Genomic DNA, 23,589 nt, shown 5'->3' on the forward strand with positions numbered 1-23,589 from the left:
ATAGAATTCTGGGTGCTGTTTCTTAGAATAGCGAAAAGAACATGGGCGTTAGAGCTCCCGAGGTTTTTCTTTTCAGGCATTGCTAGTAACTGTTACATAACCTTGCTTGATCATGTTCCCTAAGCTCTTTGTGTCTCAGTTTTCTTATCTACAAAATGGGCTAATAGTACTACCTCCTAGTATTAACAGGATTAAAATGAGATGATGCACATAAAAATAAAAGGTCAAAGAGTTAAGGACTTGACAAATTGTGGTAGTTGTTTTTACTGTTGTTATACTTTCCAAATCTTCAACTACAAACGGAATGAAAAGTAAAACAGCTAAAAGGAGAGGGAGGAAGAGGTTCACAAAATCGAGCTTCGGCATTAGGCTTCCACCACTCTGGGACTCGCGAAGTTGCGAGCGAGGGAAAGCTGCCGGCGACTGCCCCGGGCGCTGGCGCGGGCCGGGTGAGCGTTCCCGGGGGCGTCCAGGAGGGGGCGCTGCCGGTGGAGGGGGGAGCCGGGACCGGAAGCCGGGCCGGAGGCGGCCTGGCGCACTCGCCGACTCCTCCCGCTTCCGCCGCCGCCGTCGCCCTGGGTCCGCGCTGAGTTGCCGTCTTCCCCGAGCCGCCGCCGCTGCCGCCGAGATGCCCCTGGAGAACTTGGAGGAGGAGGGTCTGCCCAAGAACCCCGACCTGCGCATCGCGCAGCTGCGCTTCCTGCTCAGCCTGCCCGAGCACCGCGGGGACGCGGCCGTGCGCGACGAGCTGATGGCGGCCGTCCGCGATAACAGTGAGCCCGCGCGAGCGCCGAGTCAGCGGCCTAGGCCTGGGCTGGCCCAGCGCTCCGGAGCCTGCGGGGATTTTCCCCAGCGGGGCTCCGGACCCCGGGGCGCCCCCCGACCAGGCCTGGCTTCTCGCATCCTCAAGACCTTCCTTTTGTTGGAGGGGGGCGGGTGCCTTTGGGGACCGCCAGCTTTGCGCCCAAAGGGGTCTGCACCGCTGTGGGCCCTTCGCCTCTGAGGGCAGCTTTGGGGGAATCCTGAGATGTTTAGCCCCATGCTAGGCCCGGAACAAAGGCCCATGACTTGGTGTCATTAGCGACCTGTGCTGGGCTGGAGGTAGGCCTGCAGGAGACAAGCTTTCCGTGTAAAGGGAAGTCCGGGGTCGGCTCCTGTAGTCTGTCCCAGCGGTCAGTGGCACTGGGCTGGATATGCTTGAACATACGTGTCTGAGTGTGTGAATGAACAAGCTTACGTTGCTTGAAGACTCTTGGAACAGAAGCCATCAAGAGGCCAACCGAGCCCCAATAGAGGTTGGCAGCGCCAGGTTCGGCACTGATGCAGACCTGCCACCAGCAAACCTTTACGTTTTGCCAAGCCCTTGATCGGGCTCTATCCCATTCCTTCCTGGTAGCGAGTAGGAGCTGGTGGGTGACCTAACAGCGTGTGTGTGTGTGTGTGTGTGTGTCTGTGTCTGTGTGTGTGTGTGTGAAGTGTAAGAAGTGGGTGGACACAGACTCTAGGGTACGAGGGGTCCCTTGCTCATAATTCACGCCCCTGTTTTTGGCTCTTAGACATGGCTCCTTATTACGAAGCCTTGTGCAAATCCCTTGACTGGCAGATCGACATGGACCTGCTTAATAAAATGAAGAAGGCAAATGAAGAAGAGTTGAAACGTTTGGATGAGGAGCTGGAAGATGCAGAGAAGAATCTTGGAGAGAGCGAAATCCGCGATGCCATGATGGCGAAGGCGGAGTACCTCTGCCGGATAGGTGACAAGGTGGGTAGAGATGGTTTCGCCTTCTGGATAGTCTTGAATGGGCACTATTCTAAGTTAGTAACGTCTTTAAAATCAGCTTCCTTAAAAAAAAAATACAAATGTAATGTGCTTACCTGCACTAGTGAATCAGTGCAAAAAATGAATAAAGAAAAAGGTAATAGTCCTCTTGCTATGCCCTTTCTGTCATCTGCCTCCCGCACAGCAGCCAGCTGTGTATTCGTTCCCATGTCTCTTTCTACCAATAAAAACATAAGTATGCACAAGCAGAAAGTTTTGTTTACTGCTTTTACAAAATTGGGATCATTCTCAGTAGTTTTCTCACATATCTTGGTCGGGAAGCATTGTTTCTGGTGTATTTTAAAAAGTATTCTTTACACCAAGTAATAATTTCCTTACAAGAAAGTAAAACATAGTTAATGTTAAAGTTCTATTTGATCTTTCTTTATTCCCTACCTCCTCAAAGGTAACCTTTTAAGTTATTGTAAATTTATGGGCATGTGTATGCACCTGTAGAAATTAGGTAGTATTGTGTTTACATTTTTAAAAAAATAAATGGACCATAGTGTATTCATGTCCTGCTTGCTAACTAATAGCCCATCGTAGGGCTGTGCCATGGTTTCCTTGGCTGTTCAGCTGTTGATGGACATGTATGTTGTTTGCAGCTGTTTTTACTGTTGCAAGCTGCTGCTGTAACAACATGCTTGTGTATGCTTTCTTGAGTATATATGCTAATATCTCCTTAGGGTACATTCTGCGAAATGAAATTGCTGGAACAAGGAATGATTTTTATCTTCATTTGTGTGGTCAGTTCTTCCACATAGCAGCCAATCTAATTCATACTCCACTATCAGTGCACGAGAGGATACCCAATAGTATTGGATCTTTAAAGTTTTTAAATTTAGTAGTTGTGTAATGTCCTTAATTTTAAGCACTGTCCCCTTAAGTATTTGGATGACAGATGACATGGTGTTAATATAAAAAAATAAAATATTCTGGGCTGTTGGATGAGATTGCCTGGGTTCTGTTTCTGGTTTCAGTAATTATGACTTAATGGCCCCTCAGTTTCCTCATCTGTAAAATAGGGATAATGATATTGATAGTTCCTATGTAATGAGAATTAAAGATAAAGGCAAAGAGCTTAGACTAGTACGTGGCACAGAGCGTTTAAATGTTAAATGATAGGTGCTATTATTTAAATTGAAAACAAGTTTTCTTCTTCTGATTATAAATTTAAGATTTAGTCACTAAAACTTTGGAAAATACAGAACATTTGAAAAATAGCTAATAGTTTGTGTGGTTTTCTAGGTTGTGTGAATGTTTGGTTTGATTTGATTTTAAAGAGGATACGTTATTACATATGAGTGAGAAACTTAATGCTTTTGATTCAAGCCTTGAGGAATTTCAATAAGAACATGCTTGAATCAATATCAGGGGTTGTAAATTAGTGATGTTCTAATAGTCTGTGTTTACCAAATAGCATTATTCTAAAAGAACAACTTCTTATTCCTCCTGTTTACTCTTATTTTATTTACAATTACTAAATAATGGACTTAATGGATTTTTATTATTCACTGTGTTACCACTGATTATAGTTGTTATTCTTTATGGTGCCCAGTTTGTTATAGATTTGTTCATGGAAGTTCCTTCAAGAAGCCTTCTTTGTCCTTTTGAGTTGATCTTTGTCCTTTTGACATTGGTTTTCTTTATTTTCTCAAACAGCAAGATGTCACGGGCTCACCTATTATTTTTACTCTCCAAACCTGGAATCAACTGTGTTTCCTAGGATCCCTAGTTGCTTTTAGTGGGGGATAGAATTTAAAAACCAAGATCTGAGTGCTAGATGTACCAATTACTGTCATGCAAGTCCCTTTTATAAATTTATGAGGCATAACTAATAATTACATAAGACAAAGCCAGACACATATTAGAAAGTACCAAGTATAAACATGATTTTATCCATGTTCGTGTTTTAAAGCAATAGAGACATTTTATTCCACAATGCTGATAATTTACAGTAAAGTAGTTTTGAAGTAGTGTATTATAATTGTTTAGGAGAAAAAATATTGAAAGTGGGAAAAAGAATATTGAAACAATTGTGAATAAATTGTGAATGTTTTTCTTATATTTTTTTCTAGAATGTAAGTATATGCTTAGGCACGTCTGATCTATTTTTTGTACTTTATGCCAGTGGAGAGAATAGTATAGTGAACCCCTGGGCAGTGATCACCCAGCTTCAACAATTATCAGTGCGTGGCCATCCTGTTCTATCTCTGCTCCTACCTGTACCCCCATCCCTTGTTAAGAAAATCCCAGATGGCTGATAGCTTTTGAAACTTGTAATCTTCTCTCACCTGTTGCCCTGGTTGTTTTGACAGGAGGGTGCTCTGACAGCCTTTCGCAAGACTTATGACAAAACTGTGGCCCTGGGTCACCGACTGGATATTGTGTTCTATCTCCTCAGGATTGGCTTATTCTATATGGATAATGATCTCATCACTCGAAACACAGAGAAGGCCAAAAGGTACTTGTTAACAGTGGGGATCCATTCCCTCTAAATTATTGTGCTATAAGTAAGAAATTGATGTAAGAAATTTGCCTGTTTTCTTTTGAAATTTGCCTGTGTTTACTACAGTTAGTAAATTTGGACAAATAATTGATATACCAATTTAGTAAAATATTTTTTTAAATAATCCTTTTGGTTCAAATTGTTAAAAGTTGTTTTCTCTTTGAAAATAACATAAAACTTATAAAAAATGGCATTGCCTATTTCCAGATTATGACCTTACTGTTTTTTATTTTATAGCTTAATAGAGGAAGGAGGCGACTGGGACAGGAGAAACCGCCTAAAAGTATATCAAGGTCTTTATTGTGTCGCGATTCGTGATTTCAAACAGGCCGCGGAACTCTTCCTTGACACTGTTTCAACATTCACATCCTATGAGCTCATGGATTATAAAACCTTTGTGACGTACACTGTGTATGTCAGCATGATCGCCTTAGAAAGACCAGATCTCAGGGAGAAGGTAATGAGTGAGACTTAATACTCATGCTTAAAGGTTACTTCATGCTTTTCTAACTTCAATACACGAAAGTCATTCATTAAAGCAATACATTTGTTTTTTAAAAAACATTCCTAGGTTATTAAAGGAGCAGAGATTCTTGAAGTGTTGCACAGTCTTCCAGCAGTTCGGCAGTATCTGTTTTCACTCTATGAATGTCGTTACTCGGCTTTCTTCCAGTCATTAGGTAAGGATAGAATGGCTCATTCTGCTTATGTCTTCATCTCGTTCCTGGTCCTTTTTGCAGATAACCTAAGAAGATTTTTCACATATATGAAAAATATAGTGTGTGGATAGCTGCAGGTTTTTCATTAGTATGGCTAACCTTTTGCCCATTTTGTTTAGGGGGGTTAGCAGACCTGTTTTTATACAGCCCAGGGGGGAAGATTACTGCTTACATTTTTAAAGCGTTGTTAAGAAAAAGAAGAACGTGCAACAGAGTTGTGTGGCTTTCAGAGGCTAAAAGTATTTAGTGTCTGGCCCTTTGCTGAGGAAGGTTGCCAGCCCCCGTGATAAGCGTGTTAAGGGTGAGCAGATGGTCCTAAGTCTTGAGTTGTGTGAAGAAAGATGTGAAGGAATCCTGAATCTCCTCGTGGGTTTATAGTAATTGAGCCTCAGATCCAACAATGGGTTGTTCTTTACGCAGTAGCTGTCTTTGGGCTGATATGCAAGTCATTTTCAAGGGCTGTAGGTTGAGAAAATAATCTGTTGAAAATACGTTTGGTGTCCTCCAAAGCTAGTTTACAGCGATCCTGCCTACACAAATTTGCTTGTTTTTCCTCTTGTCCCCACTTCTTCCTGGCCATTTGGCTTCCTACTGATGAGCAGGAATTACTAAGATGATAAAAGAATGAGCTTGCATCAAGTCAACCCAGGGATTGTTTTTTTCTAAAACTTAACGAACTTGGCATTGAAATAGTCTCTTGTTAATGCTGCAAGTTTCAGAAAATACTTGGTTAAATAGGTAGGTAGCATTCACGAAAATTGGGGAGCGTGACTCCAAATGATGATCTTTCGATTTTTGGAATGTGTTTTGGCCCAGTGTTTATGGAGTACTTTCTCCATGCATAAAAGTCAGGCTGCTTTATGAGAATTCGTACTTCTTACCTCCTGTAATGTGGGAACAGGGCTCTTCAGGAGTGCTAAAGACCTGCTTGGCCTCATTTTGGGTGTGTTTGCATACAAGGTTGTAGTGCAGAATTGCTCTTCTCCTTTTTCGTGCTTGTGATGGATCTCCTGGTCACTACTCTGCTCAGATGTGGGGCTTTTCCCTTCTTCAGTCAGAACAAATCCCTTCTCTGCATTCCTGGAGCCCCTCCTCCTTTTTTATTGAGATATAAATCACATACCACAAAATTAACCATTTTAAAGTACGTTTCAGTGGTTTTAGTGTCTTGACAAGGTTGTGCAACCATCACAACTAATTCAAACATCTTCATCACCCCAAAGGGACATCCGTGCCCATTAGCAGTGACTTCCCATTCTTCCCCCAGCCCCTGCGACCACTAATTTTTATACCCCTATGGATTTGCTTATTCTGGACATTTCATATAAATGGAATCAGATAGTATGTGGCCTCTGTGCCTGGCATCTTTCACTAGCACAGTGCTTTCACGGGCCATCCATGTTGTAGTGTGTATCTCATCAGTGCTTCATTTAGTTTAACGGCTGAGTGATACTCCATTGTATGGATGTGCCAGTTATTTATCCATTCATTAGTTCATGGATGTTTGGGTTGTCTCAGTTTTTAGCTATTAGAAATAATGCTGTAATGAACATTCGTATACAAGTTTTTGTGTGAACATGCTTTCATTCCTCTTTGAGTATATACCTGGGATTGGAATTCCTGGGTCATATGGTAGCTCTTTGATTAGCTTTTTGAAGAACGGCTAGACTTTTCCAAAGCAGCCACACCATTTACATGCCTACCAGCAATGTGAGAGAGTTCTCATTTCCCCACATCTAATTAATACTTGTGATTATGTGTCTTTTTAACTATAGGTGTTTTGGTAGGCGTGAAGTAGTATTTTATGGCTCTGATTTGCATTTCTCTGACAGCTAATGATGTTGAGCATCCTTTCATGTACTTATTGGCCATATACCCCATTTTTAAAACTTAGCACATTGTTTTATGATTTTTTTTCTTAGACTTTGTCTCTTCTGCTAACTAGGATTATTAGGAGCAGACTTTATGCTTTTTTTAATCTTTGTAGTGACCCCTATACCAGCACAGAGCCTGGCACATTATTGAGTGCTCTGTGTAAATGTCTATTGCATTAATTAAATCAGTAATTTAAGAGAAGAATGAGGGGAAATGCTATCCTAGTGTAATGTAAAACGTGTTCCCACCTTCCCCATCCCTACTAGCAACCTTTTATTTCAACACTTTCAGATGAAACTTTTTATCTTTACCAATTTTATACATTTCCCAGATATTTTAAATGAAGAAGACAAGATAGTTAAATTTTCTTTTGATGACAGGCATCATTATTTTCATTTGTTAACAAATGTATCATTTATTCTTTGCTTTGGTATAATGAGACAGGTAGGGCATATTTGGTTTTGTAAGACTGTTTGGTTCTCCAAATATTCATAGATTGTGCTGTAAAATATTTCATATAAAAAAAGGAATAGCATCATTTTCTAGGTAATACCTGATTGTTTTTGAAAATTAAAAGTAAACCGAGAAATGGAAAGGTATTGTGTCCCATCCTATCCCCAAATTTATGTACACATCACTCACACACAAAATTCTTCCAGAGATACACATTTTAAGATTTTGTTACATATCCTTCCAGAACTTTTATTCATTGATATGTACTTTAAGAAACAAAAACAGCACACAAAAAACCAAAGTTATATGGACAGACACACGGAAAAATTTCAAACAGTATCATGTATAGAAGAAAAAGGCTTTCTCTTAACCTGTGAGTGCCACGGTCCTTTCTCCAGAGGCAACTGCTGTTAGCAATAGCCAGTTTCAGTGTATCCTCCAGGGGCATTTGTACGTAGAGATACAGACATGCGATACCTTTAAACATGTGCATGGATTTTACATGCTGTTTTCTAAGTACCTTTTTCTCTTTCCACAGTATGATGTGTGTATCTTTTCATGTCACTATACAGATAGATGGTCATTGAGTCTGTAACTATTTTGAAGTGGCTGTCGTGTATCAAGCACTGAGTATATATGTAGTGACGAATTGAACAGGTGACACTCGTTGGAGCTTCCAGGTTTCCTTTTTTTAAGGACCTCCTAGTATTTCATTCTATTAGATGTGCCATACTTTGTTACTGATAAAAATTATTTTCGGTGTTTCTCTATTATAAGCAACCTTGTTTTGAACGCTTTTTTACAATGCATCTTTTCCACTTCTACTTGTTATTTTCTTAGGAAAAAAACAAAAAAAATTTTGGAAAGGGTAAATACATTGCACCTTGATCACTGTTGCCCTCCAGAAATATTGTGTCAGTTTACATTGAGACAATTTACTTCCCTCACTTAACATCATTTGAGAGAGAGTCTGTCCTCTTTCCCCCCATACTCAGCCAGGTTGAGAGGAGAAAAGTAATTTTATTGATGTTTTGTGATTTAAAAAAATTTTTTTTGGCCAAGGATAGTTTATTCAACTTAAAATGGCACATTTTAATGTGACCCATCCTGACCTGGAAACATGTTTCTTCCCATCCTGTTCCATGGGTTTTCTTTGCCATGTGTTTTGCCCAGTTTAATGGATGTATAATTGACATGTAACTGTGTAAGTTTAAGGTGTGTAGCAGTGATTGGATGGTTATGTGTTTCTTTTATTAGTAGTGAGGATGAGCGTCATCTCATGTTGAGGGCCATTGCTGTCTGTGTTGCTAAACTGTTTCCTTGTCGGCTTTGATGGTGAGCATCCTTTGCTTCTTGCCCCAGCTGTACGGCCTCATCCTTTGTTAGATGCCTCAGTACTCACTGCCCCAGACTGGCTCATTGCTCTTTCCTCTATCTTCATTCTGTCATCAAATACACCTGGATGGTTGTGATGCCCAAATTCACGTCTCCAGGCTCAGACTTTCCACCGAGCATCAGGCCATGCCAGAACACTTCCTTGTTACCTTCACTTGGATGTCTAATGGGTGAATCCCCTAAAACACTGCCCAAGTATAATGCTGGAATTTCAACCCCATCCCCTCCCCCCAAAGCACACCCCTAAAAACAAAACAAAAATTCTGCTTCTCCAAAGATTTCAATCTTGTTCAAGCCAGAACCATAAGCATATTCTTGACTTTTTTCTCGCTCCCCTTCCAAACCCCTGTAGCTGTCTCCCTGCTGCATTCTCAATCTGTCCTTCTTTCTTTTCTTGGGCGTAGCCAGGCTGTCCCTGCCATGGGACCTTTGCGTCATTTGCACTGATCTGTGCCTCCTGCTCTCTGCCCTACGGACTCCTCAGCAAGGTCTTCCCTGTCTGCCCCAGTCCAGGGCAAGGCCTCCTTGTCACACTGCCACACAGGTCACTGCTTTTCTTCACAGAACTTGGTAGTCTCTGAGAGTATTTGTTTATTTGTTCATCTCTCTCTGCTCTTTGCAAATCTAGTTTCTGTGGGAGCAGAGATCTTGTTGTTTGGTTTACTGCCATAGCCTCAGTGTTTAGAGCAATGATGTAAGTAGATATTCAGTAAAATAATTGTACTAGTGGTGTGGATTGCTCGTTAATAGCCTATGTTCATTTTACTGTTCAGTTAATCTTTTTTATTGACTTATAAGAGCTCTTTATAGATCAGGCTATTAATTCTTATCATGTTATAAATATCCTCCAGTTTATCTCTTTATCTGAAAGGGAGAGTTATAATTTGTCATCTTGTTCATTGCAGCTGTTGTGGAACAGGAAATGAAGAAGGACTGGCTTTTTGCTCCTCACTATCGGTACTATGTGAGAGAGATGAGAATCCATGCGTACAGCCAGCTGCTGGAATCGTACAGGTCATTAACCCTGGGCTATATGGCAGAAGCCTTTGGCGTCGGCGTGGAATTCATTGATCAGTAAGTTTAAACGTTACCTTTTCTGCCTGTTTACATTGTGTCTCTCAATCATGAAAAAAAATCTTAAGAATTTTTCTCTGAGTATTATCAAAACATTTCTGTCATCTCTGCCCTCATGATGTGCCCCTTCTATTGACAGATGGGGAAACTGAGTTGGAGAGAGGTTAAGTGACTTTGCGAAAGGTTATTAGACCAGCTGTTATCAAAGTAGCCTTCTGCTCCTTTCTGGACCACGCTGCTACTAAGCGTAGTGACTCTTCGGTCTCTATCTCACATTTCACGTGAGGTCACATTTCCCTCTGATAATGCCTTCCACTTTTAGGTTGCTGCTACAATTCTGGTCAGATTGGTTGTTAAGATGAGGCTCGTAACCCTGGAATGAATGATTCATCAAATACTTACTAAGCCTTTACACTATGGTTGGCGTTGCTTTAGATCCCTTCATTCTAGTTTTAGAGGCGACATGGCAAGTAAGCAAATACATACGGTAATTTCAGATAGAAATGAGTCTACAGAGATACTAAAGTGGACTGGAAAGATGTGTGTGGCTGCAGCATAGGGTGACGGGGTGCGGTGCAGCTGTGGAGTCACCCAGGCATGTGTTTGGAAGGCCTGCCCGGCCATCGTGTGGAGCTTGGGTTTAATGCCGGTGCTGAGGGAAGCCAGTGGAGGGTTTTAAGCCTGGGAGGGATGTGATTTCATTCTGTCTCTCCCACAGACCCAGAGAATGGGGGCGCCATTTGGGATGTTGGGTAGCTAGCTCATGGAGGAGATGTTACGGTGGCTTGGATGAGGGTAGTGGAGTTGAGTTAAGTAGCAGTAGACATCAGACTGTGTGCTGTCCATTTGGCATTAGCAGTGGTTCCCAAACAGGTCTTTTAAATGTCTGCGATGTAGTTTTCATTGGCCCACAATGAAAAAAAAGTGGAGGTTTATTGGATATAGTAACTTTAAGTGAAGCTGCATTTCACTTAAATAAGACCATTCTCTTTTTAGTGGTGGTTTTTTCTAATATTTTATGAAAAATGTTAAACATGTGGAAAATTAAAAAGAATACAGTGGATTCCCATATATCCTTGATTCTACAATTAACATTATATTTGCTTTATCATATATCTGTTCATCTTTTAACTACTTCAGAGTAGGTTTCAGATGCCAATTCATTTTATCCCTAAACACTTTAGCATGCATATCAGTATTTGTTTATGGGTTGATTTGTTTTGAGTGAAATGCACAGATCTTAAGTGTATTCCATACCCCCCTGTGGAGCCAACACCGTAATTCCCTCATTCTCTTCCTTTGAAAGAAAAAAGGCACTGGTAATAATTTTTCAGTTTTTAAAAATTATCCTTACCAAAGTGAGGGCTGGTATCCTTAGATTGGTTTTGTTTCATTTCTCAGTTAACTAGTCTGTGAGATTCAAGTTTGGTAACCACTGCCCAAGAGAGTTGGTTGCTAGGATGGGGGTGGCCACTGTGAATGTGGTTTTCATGAATCAGTGGAAAGAGTGAGCAGTCCATGAAAAAGGGGTGATGGCCTGTCTTGTTCTAGCTCTGCCACTAAAAAGCTATGTGGCCTTGATCAGGCTGTGTCCCTTCCTCAGTTTTTTACCTGTGATATGGAGGTGATAAAGCCTTCACTAATCGGGGACAGCAGGAGGCTCATGAAATTGTGGGTCTTACTCTGAAGCAGGAAAGTGCCATTTAGATGCACCGCAGTATTCTCTAAGTCATTACAGTGACATTTGAATTCAGGACAGGTGGTACCATTCAAGGTAGGTGGTATAAACAAGGTAGGAGGGGCCTGCCAAGTGGTGCATTGGTTAAGAGCTGGCTTGGGACTCCACATGAGGGCCAGTGATGCTGTGCCCTCTACGGCTAAGATGGTGAACAACAGCTCGACCTGGAGCTGGGCTGCCCTGAGTCGTTGGCGACGGCGTAGGCTGCAGTGGGGCTGGCCGGCAGCAGGCGTGCGCTTTCGTGAGATGCTGTGAGCGGCCGTCCAGTGGCTGGTGATGGATCTGCCTCACCCGGGAAGAGCGCAATGATGATACCAACTTGGGCCAGTGAAGTGACATCCTCCACAACTAGACTGAAGAATAAAACGACAGCAACTTGTCTGTTCCCCTTTCCCGATTCCCCAATGCTGTTCCCGTCCCCTAACTCCCCAGTAAAATCTTAAAAAAAAGCAAGGTAGGAGGTATTTTGCATTGTTTAGTTTTTTTCTTTGTCTAAGACCAGCTAACGAGGCAAAGCTTGTACCACCACTCAGCTCTAATTGTTGTTACCTAGAAAGGCCTTGTTTTAAATTTCTATAACTGTTTCAATTCTGGGTTTTCATGTGTTCCTTCCCCTGCCCCTAAAAACTTATTTTTGATGATAGCGTTTTTAAAAAATGGGCTGATTTATTAAGTTTGAAAAATAACTCTACATCACTCTTCGCTTCTACTTCTTCCTTAGACTCGGTCAGATTCTGCTGGAGGAAGGGAAGGGGCCACTGGTTGAGTAAACAGTACTTCTGTTGACATATTTAAGGTTAGAAGTACGCATGGGCTGTGTTGCACAATTTTCTTGGTGGGTCTTTTGTTTGAAACTTGGGAGGCAAATCTGACTTTTGTGGTTCTCTTTATTCCATAAATACTCAGCTCATCCTACTGGACACGTGCTGTGTATGAGGCACCGTGCTAAGGGCTGGAAGCAACACCGAGGCTGGAAGATTAGGTTTCATTAGCAGAAAGGAGGCTGTGCCCAGGTTACTCTTGGCACACAGTTCAGAGTGAGCATAACTGGGAGAGTATTTGATCAAAGTGTCTGAGAAATGGACACATTCACAGATGGCTCCTTGTGGGCATTTAGACTGGATGTCCTTGCCTGTTTAGGATTTTTATAGGAAGTGATGGGAAAAAGAGCTTTCCAGATAGAAGAAATAGCCCAAATAAATGGAAGAACGGGTTGGAGAAGCCCGTAACCTAGTTGTGCTGGATGGAGCGTGTGGTTGTGTGTGCCGGGAAGTCCACTGAGGTCAGCCCAGGAGAATGCCAGGTTGGATCTGAAGCAGTGTGTGAAACGAGTTTAGAGTCTTCACTTAACTCCTGCCTCCACCGGTCCGGTGATGCTGGGAATTGTCAGCAGGTCCACACAGCTTAGCAGACAGAGGGCATTCTTAAGTCAGAATTTGCTAGTACGTCAAGTGCAATGTATTTCTTTATCTTGCTGCCTGGTACCTGTTCCTAAATCAGAACATCAAGATTCTTTAGAGGTTTTCCTTCCTGGTCTATAGATTTGGGTACGACTAAGAAGGCTGGTGGTGATTCAACTTGATTGTATCGTTTGCTCTGCGTACTTCAGTTCCAGAATAAGAACTGCAAATGGGTCTAGCAGCTGAGGTCTGGGGGTGCAGCTCCTTACTTGGAAAATGAATATAAGTGAGTTTAGACACAGTGCTGATCTTTTTAATTTTTAGGTTTTACCTAAAACCACTCAGTTACATAACTCAAAAGCTAACAGTTGAAAGAAGGAATGGATCAAATACATTTGATATTGAGACAGTAGAAATAAAGCATGCTATATAAGCACGTTAAGAGTTCTTGCTAATTTAGAATAACCTCTATCTTAAAATCTGCAATAGTATAACTTAATTCAAGGCAATAGTGGGTCTTTCACCACTGACTGACCAATGGCAACTAATTATGATACTTGATCACTTCTTTTGAAGCACAAATCAAAGTAGCACCCTCACTTTTTTCCTCTAATTAAAGTGTTTGCTGGCCAATAAGTATGAGACATGGTGTTTGCCTCTGACCTTCCTCTATGGTGCATTAGACTTTGTTCTTCCCAGGATGGGTAGCATTTCAGTGTAGCTTTAATTTGCAGTTTTAATGCATGAAGTTGATCTTTTTTATGGATAGCCTTCGCCCGTGTTCTAATGAGTCATTTGTCTGATTTGTAGTATTTTCTAATTTATGCTGCAGACATCTTGCATCCACATTGTCTTTTAGTTATTTATTTTTTTTAAAGATTTTATTGGGGGGTTGGGGGAGGGGAACAGACAAATTGCTGTCCTTCAGTCTAGTTGTGGAGGACGTCGCTTCACTGACCCATGTTGGTATTATCATGGCGCTCTTCCCGGGTGAGGCAGTCGGTCACCGGCCATTGGATGGCTGCTTATGGCAGTTCATGAAAGCACATGCCAGTTGCCAGCCAGCCCCACTGCAGCCTACGCCGTCACCGGCGACTCATGGCAGCCCAGCTCCAGGTCGAGCTGTTGTTCACCATCTTAGCTGTAGAGGGCGCAGCGTCACTGGCCCTCATGTGGGATCCGAACCGGGGCCCTGCTGCTCAGAGCTGGCGTCCCAAGCCAGCTCTTAACCAACGCACCACTCCCTGGACCTGTCATTTAGTTTTTAACTGGGTTTTGGTGGTATTTTCCTATGTGGAAGTTCTCTTTACATAATCAAGTTTACCTGTTTTTCTTATGTGATTTCTTAGGCACCCTCAACACCATTTAAGCCAACCTTTGCCCGTTGATTTGCAATGGCACTTTTGTTAGAAACTTGATTCTTAAGATTTAGAGCGCCTTTTCTATTGGTGTTTATGTGCTTGGATCGAGATGTTTTAGTATCTGGGAGACAAATGTGTTTCATAATTTTTATTGGGAATCTCATTTTTCTTGATTAGGAGGACTCATAAAATCTCAATTGAACACAATCGTAATACAAATAGATCTGTATTTTAAAGAACTCATCTTACCATTTATTCTCTTTGGTAGCATTACACAGCTGCCTTCATATATCTCTTGTGTATCCCTAAGCATTTCCTTTTATTTTCCCCGTGTTATATGGTGGTGACTATCTTTGGAGAGTCCCTCTCCTGGTGCTGGTTTTTGAGGTTCGAGTAAATGTGTGACCATGTTTAAATTGCTGCCTCAGTTATGAGGTTTGGGTCATAACCGGATATGGGTACTCAGAAGTGCCTTTCACAGTCACAGCAGATTACACAGCATCTTTGCATGCCCGCACCAACCTTATTGGCATGTTTGTGTTTTTTTCCTGAGATTTCGAAAATCCTGAGAGTTACCTGGTCCTTCAAAGTTAGGTTGAAGGAAACTAGGCAGTTTCATTGGGTTGGTTCCCCCACCCCCACCCCCAATACATCTCGTTATTTTCCTCATGTTTATTATTTTTCTAACTCTGTTTTCCTCTGAGCACTTCCGTAGCTGTGATGGTTTCATTCTTTGACATCTGTGCTCCATCTGAGTATGAACTTCTAGGGCCATGTTGATTCTGGCAGAGGACTTAATCTGTAACACCCCAGAGAAAGTCTCCCCTACTCAGCATATTCAGTAGCTAAGGAGTGAGCGAAACTAAAGGTTGTCTTGAAAGACAATTGAATCACGTATTCAGTGCACTTCACACTTGTCTAAGATTCCTCTGTAAGGTTATGCTGAAGTTTTTTCTCTCTCAATTAGGGAACTCTCCAGATTTATCGCTGCTGGGAGACTACACTGCAAAATAGATAAAGTGAATGAAATAGTGGAAACCAACAGGTACTTTTATGTTTGTGTATCATTTGTAATACTGCCCAGAATAAGGAGCATTCTTAAGTGCCTGCTTTTAAAAGTAGGTCAACTATTGTTATGAGTAATGTGACTGGTAAATAATTCATTTTTTTTTCTTGAATTTATTTATAGACCTGATAGCAAGAACTGGCAGTACCAAGAAACTATCAAGAAAGGAGATCTGCTAGTAAACAGAGTTCAGAAACTTTCCAGAGTAATTAATATGTAAAACCATGTAAACAAAGGAATTCCTTTAGAGATAATTATTTGGAATTTTTATAGCTTACTTTACTTTGTGCCCAGTTCAATTCTATAAAATAAATACTGAATTGTTTCTTTCAGTTTGCTTTTTTCTTGAACATATCTACATTAAGGATGGGGTCCAGTAATGTTAAATAACATCACTTTTATGTCACGTGAATCTCTCTGGGTTATGGTGGAATGGTTAAAAATCAGAGGCCATAACACCTGAGTGCAAATGCTGCCTGCCTCAGCAGTAAAACAGGGATAATGGTACAAGCCCGTCATTTCTGACCTTTAAGCCTCCTGAATTTTAGAAAGAAGAGCAGTACATGCTGTATATATAGTAGGCCCAGATTACACAGTGTCTCTCACCTACTATACAGAAGACAGGAGGTGCATGTATCAAAAGCTTTCCCTCAGAAACAGGTAATCACAGAAGACAAGGGAGTTCCTCCTTTTTAGGGGACTGCCATACCCTGGACTCCAGAACCTGCCAAGACCAATCTCAGTAAACACAGGTATTAAAACCTATATAGATATTGGCAAAGGGAATCTTTCTCTCCCCAACAAAAGAACCACAGTAAATAACAGTGAGGAAACCAAAGTTGTTCCTTGCTTTTCTCCCAATTATAGTATAAACTCAGTGAGTCAGATGGGGATAAGTGCATGAAGAAAGACACCTAAAACCTGATAAGGGAGATAGAGTGAAATCGGGCATGAAGGGCTCTCTTCTGGGGGGAGTCACAGAAGCCTCTGGTAAGGTGACATTTAAATAAAAAGGAGGGAGAGACCGTGCAAGTATCTAGGGGAAGAAAGAGATGGAAAGTCTCTGGAGGTTTTAAGCAGAGTAATGGCCTGATCTGACTTACCTTTTAAGTGTCACTTTGGCACTCAGCTGGACGGGACAACAGATAATGATGACATGGACTGTAGAGGCAGCCGGATTTGTTAAAAGATTAGTAGAAGTGGGGAGAGGATGAGAAAATGAGTCAAGGATGATCCTAGGCTTTTTGAATGGTGACCTTGAGAAGAGCCGTTTAAGTAGAGGTGAGTTAAGAGAATGGGGAATGACATTTTATTATAAAAGGAAGGGCAGCGAGTATGAGGCATTTTTCTTTAAGAGAGCATGTTTATATGCTGATGGGAATGGTTTATTAACATCAGAGGAGAAAACATCTCAACTGATTGAAAATAATTTGATACAATTCAACATTGATTTATGATAACTTGAGTAAACTAGGAATAATAATAGGTCGGGAAATCCTGCTCTATCACAAAGGGAAGTTACTTAAAGGCCAAGTAGAAGCATTACCTTAAAAGTCAAGACAGTGGCTGTCATTGGGGTTGTACTGAGAGGGGCCCTTGAGTCTATGCCAAGGAAGGTAATGTGACCAGAGCTGTACTGGGTTTCCTGCAGGCTCTGTGTGGTGGGTGGGAGGCCATTAAAATACTGATGTGCCTACAGCATTTGAGAATATCCACTTAAGGGTTTCTAAAAGTGCTTATTTATAAAACCTTATTAGTAATGATTGCTGTAATTTGTTGAAGAAATTGTGAATATAAGTACCCGTCAAACCACAATCCTGAGAATCCATTGCAGTCTGTTAAACATAGTCACTGCGAACCTACTGTGTGCCTATTTAAAAATTAGTAGAATTCTGTTTTTAGCAAAGTGACTTCACTGCAGTTCATGCTAGAGAGAAAAAAGTAGGATTAAAATGTCAGCTTCTTGAAGTAAACCTTTCCCCAATTCCCACCTATAAAACCACTTGGATTGAAGTGATCGTAGGGCACCTATGGCTTTTAAATCAAGGCCGAGACTTACTCCTGGTCCAGAGAGGGAAGTCTCCAAGCACTTTTCCCTTGCTTAAAGTGTACTTGGTTTTGTTATTGTTTTACCATTTTAGCCCAGCTGCATAAAATTAGGATGAGAGGTGAGTGATGCTAAAAGAAACAAGAATTGCCATCCATTCCCAGTGCAAGATGGGGAAACTAAAAACTCTAAGACTGCTGATAAAAGTCAAGTGGAAAAACTTTCCTTATGATGAAGTAAACATAATTTTAAGGAGAGGGAGTCAATTTTTTCCTCTTTTTCTGAAAAGTAATATATGTTCATTGCCAAAGAAATTCAGTCATCCAAAGAGGCCTTGCCTCGAAGTTCTGCACTGCAGTAGATAGAATCCTAATAGCAGATAGCTACTGTTACCATCTTGATGAATATTCCCCATATTTAGTCTTATGCATGTTACTTTTAATACAAAATTTGAGCCTTTGTTATGTACTATTCAAAAGTTATTCTAGGGCTGGCTGAGTGGCGCGTTGGTTAAGAGCTGGCTTGGGACACCAGCTCTGAGCAGCAGGACCGCGGTTCAGATCCCACATGAGGGCCAGTGACACTGCCCTCTACAGCTAAGATTGTGAACAACAGCTCGACCTGGAGCTGGGCTGCCGTGAGTCGCCTGTGACTGCGTAGGCTGCAGTGAAGCTTCAGTGGGCTGCCATAAGCTACCGTGTGTGGCCGGGAGCCAGAGTGAGCTGCCAAGAGCTGCCAAGAGTGGCCATCCAGAGGCCGTCGACCAATCTGCCTCAGCCGGGAAGAGCGCAATGATAATACCAACATGGGCCAGTGAAGTGATGTCCTCCACAACTAGACTGAAGAACAAAAGGAGAGCGACGTGTCTGTTCCCCTTCCCCGACTCCCCAATGCTGTTCCCCTCCCCCAATTCCCCAATAAAAAAATCTTTAAAAAAAAAAAAGTTATTCTATGTAAATCCCATTGGAACTCTGTTAAGTCCCAAAGTTTATCAGTTTGGAGGTAAAAATAAAATCGGAATCCAATAGCTCTCTTTCTAAATGAGGCCATATGGTATAGGAGAAATGGCACTGGACACTGAAACTAGAAAAACCAAATTCTAGCCCCAGCTCCCCTCACACCAGCTGCCTGATGTTGGGAGGAATTACTTGCTTCATCTCTCGGAGCCTATTGCCTCATCTGTAGAGCAAGTGGAAAAGCAGGCTGTTATGAGGTTCATTTACGTGAAAACACGGCCACCTGTAGAGCAGTAGTAAGTACACCAAGATGTGCTTCTTAGTATACATTAGTGAGTGCTAGAAACCTCCTGTCACATAAGCTGCCAAAATTGGGTCACCTAGGCCAAGTTCTATAGGATAAACCAAGAACTTTAGAATATTTTTGTATTTTATCTCATTAAATTGATTTTTTAAAACAAACGTGTGTTGACTTACATGTAGTAAGACTGGATAGAATGCTAATTTCAAACCTTGGTTCTCTTTTTGGCCAGTTAGAATATTTTAAACCTGATAAAAGGCCTGTCAAGTCAATTTTAGGTTTAGACCCTTATTTCCTACAGTTTGAGATATAAAAAGCTCAAAACTTAAAGCCAGGATGGCAAAGAAGGGATCCTGATGCTACAAAGTTGCAAACTGGTCACCTATGGGCTGTAACTGCCCCTGCCGCAAGGGATGTTTTCAAGAAAATAATTTATGGTCACCACATAAAAATGGAAAGAATTCAAAACTCACCTACCTGGCAACTCTGGAAAAATGGACAGATGAGGCTAAGTCTGGGCTCACTCGCAATTCAGCTCAATGGCATGTATCTCCATCATGGCCCCGCTCCCTCAGCCTGCCGTTACCTGACACTACCTGCCTGCCCCACAGGGACCCGAGTCGTCCCTGCACTCACTCCCTTACTGTACGTGTGTGGCTGATGGTCAGCCCTGCGTTAATCATCAAGGAGAAATGTATCCAAGAATCCTTCACCTTCATCTACTCCTAGCTTCCATTTATGTGTCTTTTTATAAAGTCTTGACTTCATTTTCTGGTTTTGGTCATAAAGGGCACAATATGGAAATGAGATTCTCATCAAATAATTTTATTTGCTAAGTGACATGGAGTTAAAACACTTCATTGTGTTTTTGTTTTTAAATTTTTTATTGGGGAGTTGGGGAGGGAACAGTGCTGGGGAATTGGGGGAAGGGGAACAGACAAGTTGCTGTCTTTTTGTTCTTCAGTCTAGTTGTGGAGGACGTTGCTTCACTGGCCCAAGTTGGCACCATCATTGCGCTCTTCCTGGGCGAGGCAGATCAGTCGCCGGCTTCTGGACGGCCACTCACTGCGGCTGCTGGCCGCTCACTGCGGCTGCTGGCCGCTCATGCTGGTTGCTGGCTACACGCGGTAGCCCATGGCAACCCACTGCCACAGGGGCTGCAGCCTACGCCGTCGCCGGCGACTCATGGCAGCGCAGCTCCAGGTTGAGCTGTTGTTCAGCATCTTAGCTGTGGAGGGCAGTGTCACTGGCCCTCATATGTGGGATCTGAACCGGGGCCCTCTGGCATCCCAAGCCAGTTCTTAACCATCGCGCCACTCGGCCGGCCCTTCATTGTGTTTAATTGCTTTCAATGTTGGTGAATGTTACTTAATCTTGTCACTTTATCAACCCTAGTCTCACTCATACTATCCTAGTATGAAATGAAGTCACCGGAATGAACTATCTTTTGTGATTATTCTTTAAAGGTTAAATTAATGCCAATTTCTTATCTCAGTAAAATTTGATTGTTATCAATTGTATCTATTCAACAAGAAATACTTAAAAGCTATGTCAAATTATAGTAACTTATTTCCTATATTAGAAATAATAGCTTTAGGTCAATTTTTTATTTACTAACCAGCAGTCTTTTAGGAATGAAAATACTGTCTAAAAACCATTTTTTGTTATTAAGTATCTGCACCTAACTTTACCCGACTCAAATGACTAAAAGGATACCTATCTCATTTGTTCCCTGAGCACACACACTGCAATATACTTATAACTTTATGACTGAAAACATTTAGTCCTTAGTAACCTGATGAGGCTTTAACTGATAGGTTACTTGTCATTAGCAAATCAATTGCATAATTCTGAATTAATCCATGATGCTGTTTTTATCCTTTTTTTAAAAAAAGGATTAATAGCTGACACTTGAAATATTATCTGCCCCCATGATAATAGGAAAAAAAGGGGGGACTGGGATAATCCCTCACTTAACACTGTCAAACTTGGGAGTTGTTAGTAACAAACCTCATACCTCCATAATGGCAGAGGAGTTGGATCTCTATCTGGAAAACATGAAAGGCTCTAAGAATCACTGGTTTTGGTTTCAAAGCCACAGTTTGCATTATTCTGTGCTCCTGACGACCTACAGAGGATATCAAGAATCAGGCAGCCGTTTGTCCAGGCTGATGTAACCTTGAAGTACATGGTAAAGGGGGAGGGTCTTGCTGCTTATCATTCAGGAATCTCTTGTAACAACCTAATTTCCCCTGTACAGATTGGATGTAAGAAATAAAAGGGAGCTTCCAATTCAGCTATTACATCTCATAAACCCGGAGACTGCCTTGGGGAAGTGACCACTTAGCTAAGGCTGCCAGCAGGTGGTGTCCTGACACCTTTGCCAGCCCTTAGAGGTCACCAGCAGCTCTGCAGTCAGTGGGGTATCAGTGCTGGTGACACTCGATGCGTGGTTTTAGAGGACTCTGCTTCTCATGGAACCGTCTGGGTTAGAGGCTGTTCGCCCACACAGACCTCAGGAACTTGGGACCCAGAAGTCGTTTCTGGTCTCTTGCTCTCCTGGTCATTGTTTCCACCCTCATTCAAAATGCCTTTTGAAGCCGCTCACCACCTAGCAAACCACTCATGGTGCTCCCTGCTCTCAGGCCTGTGAGTTACTGATCCCATCCACTCGGGACCTGAGCAGCTGGCTCCATCTTCCTCTCAGCCCTACCTGATCTGACCTGGCAACCTGTACAATAATACCCTCGCTTCATGGTTCCTCTTTAGCCTTAACTCCTGTGTGCTTTCCTTCCACGCTACTTCCATCCATTGCTGTGGTCTCACCCAGGACCCAGGAATCACAAGCACCTCTGAATAGCTTTGCTTTTGGAATTCCACTCCGACTCTGTCACCCTATTCCTCTGTCCCCTGACCTGTTCCTAAAAGTGTTATGCCACTGTCCTAACTCTGGTCCCCAGATCGTCCTTGTAGGTTAGCCCCTCTTCACTATTATTGGCCATATTGAACACCACTTTGTAACCTTGAACAAATCACTTAACTTGTCTAATCACAGGCAAGTTACCTGGAAGAAGGACCGTAAGACTTAACAAGAGGGTAATTACAAATGCAATGTCCTGAGAGTGTCTGCACAGGTTCTCCGTGGTAGCTTCCAGGGCTCTTCTTGAAGACCCATTCTAAGCATCATCACTTTGCTACACCCTCACTCATGCTCTTTAATTCTTTGGCAATCTTCCTACACAAGTTCTTCTGACTTTTCCACTCAACCAGTACCTGCTGTTCCAATTATCCTGGAGAAAGAAACCCCATTACCTAAGTGGGTTGATAATTACGATGGACTAAACTGTCTAAACCACCTCAAGTTCATCCTTCTCTGCCTTCCCTGATCTGCTTTTTTGCTTTTAGTATCAGTTCTCCATCTCTTCATCCAAATACTCTGTCCTCCAGGGTTTTGTTTTGGGCTTCTCACTGGGCCATGAAGGATGGGCTTAAAGTTGGTGAATTCCTAGAAATGGAACATAAAATGTGGCGTGCCTGTCCTGCAACCAAGTCCAAGCTCGTACCACTCACTGCACAGCAGCCAGTCAGTTGAGTGACAAAGTGTTAGGGCAAAGAAAGTGACTTGATTCTGAAAGCCAGCCAGCTGAGATGGTAGACTAGTGTCCTAAAGAACCATCTTAAGTACAAATTCATGCTTTTTTTTATGTCCAGGGAAGGAAACAGGAGGGCCAAGAGGTGAATGGGGATGCAGATATCTGGGCGCCAGCAGGGGTCCAAGCAAGACTGTGCGACTTCTTTGTTGACTCTAGTTGATGTGAGTCATCACAAGTTTTCTGCAAACCTCTGATAAACATTATTTTTGTATATACTGCCGTTATCTCCTCCAGAGGGGCACTTTCTGAGAAGGGGCTGTTTTTGTAAACAACCCACAAGCAGAATTCCTCTATTATTGGCATGTCTGTATGCAAGACTGAGCAGAAGCTATTAGCCCAAGGGCCATGGGAACAGAGCAGGCTGGGACAAGATGGAGTCAGAAGGGCTGAGCTTTTCAGTTATATGCCTTTGTCAGAGAGAATCTGTAACTTCTGTCATGTGATTCTCAGAATCCGTGACAGAAAAAAAACAGGTTAAGAACCACTGATATGACAGACCTGGCAGAATTCGCAGCCTGGCAATACCACTTACGAGCAGTGGGACCCCAGGAAAGACACCTTCTTTAAAGACCTTCATCAGTATGATTAGGATCAAAACACCTCCTCTTATAGGGGCATTGTGAGAGAGATCATGTAAAACGTTAGGTACGATATCTGACGTACGAAGCACTCAACTTGGAATGCATTATTTTAACATACTGACAAGTCAAGTCTAATAGCTACCTATGTGAACTAGTCCGCTCCCATCTAAAAGGGAAAGGCGCCCTCCAACTCTGTCTTACATCTCAAACCTCCTCTTAACTCCATCCAGACTAGATATAGCCCCTGGTTATTAAACTTCAGTTTCCCACCAGTAGCTCAATTTCATTGTTTTTTGTTGTTTCTTTTTCCTTCTCTGTCACCATATATTTCACTTAAAGCTCATCAACCAGTTTGACCAAGGTAGAAATCTGTAAGTTATTTTTGAGATTCACTTTTCCCTTTAACCTTCAACATAATTAGACTTTAAGGCCTATTGTATCTACCTTTAAAAGATCTCTGCAATCAGTCCCCTCTTTATCCCCATGATCACCACCTTAGTTTGGAAATTAGTAACTTTTTTATTTATTTTAAATTGGCGAATTGGGGTGGGGGATGGGAACAGTGCTGGGGAGTTGGGGGAAGGGGAACAGACAAGTTGCTGTCGTTTTGTTCTTCAGTCTAGTTGTGGAGGACGTTGCTTC

At 42.1% G+C, this 23,589-nt stretch overlaps 1 protein-coding gene across 1 annotated transcript; it reads left to right on the plus strand.

Moving 5' to 3' along the window:
- Positions 1-534: 534 nt before the first annotated feature.
- PSMD6 (proteasome 26S subunit, non-ATPase 6) lies at positions 535-15,740 on the plus strand. The gene is made up of 8 exons (XM_019624104.1): positions 535-773; positions 1,557-1,762; positions 4,138-4,283; positions 4,566-4,785; positions 4,900-5,008; positions 9,676-9,844; positions 15,311-15,388; positions 15,533-15,740. Exons 1-8 carry the CDS (start codon positions 629-631, stop codon positions 15,627-15,629), a joined length of 1,170 nt encoding a protein of 389 aa, XP_019479649.1. The 5' UTR covers positions 535-628; the 3' UTR covers positions 15,630-15,740.
- Positions 15,741-23,589: the final 7,849 nt, after the last annotated feature.

The sequence above is a fragment of the Hipposideros armiger genome, unplaced genomic scaffold, assembly GCF_001890085.2.
Source record: "Hipposideros armiger isolate ML-2016 unplaced genomic scaffold, ASM189008v1 scaffold_578, whole genome shotgun sequence".
NCBI lineage: Eukaryota > Metazoa > Chordata > Mammalia > Chiroptera > Hipposideridae > Hipposideros > Hipposideros armiger.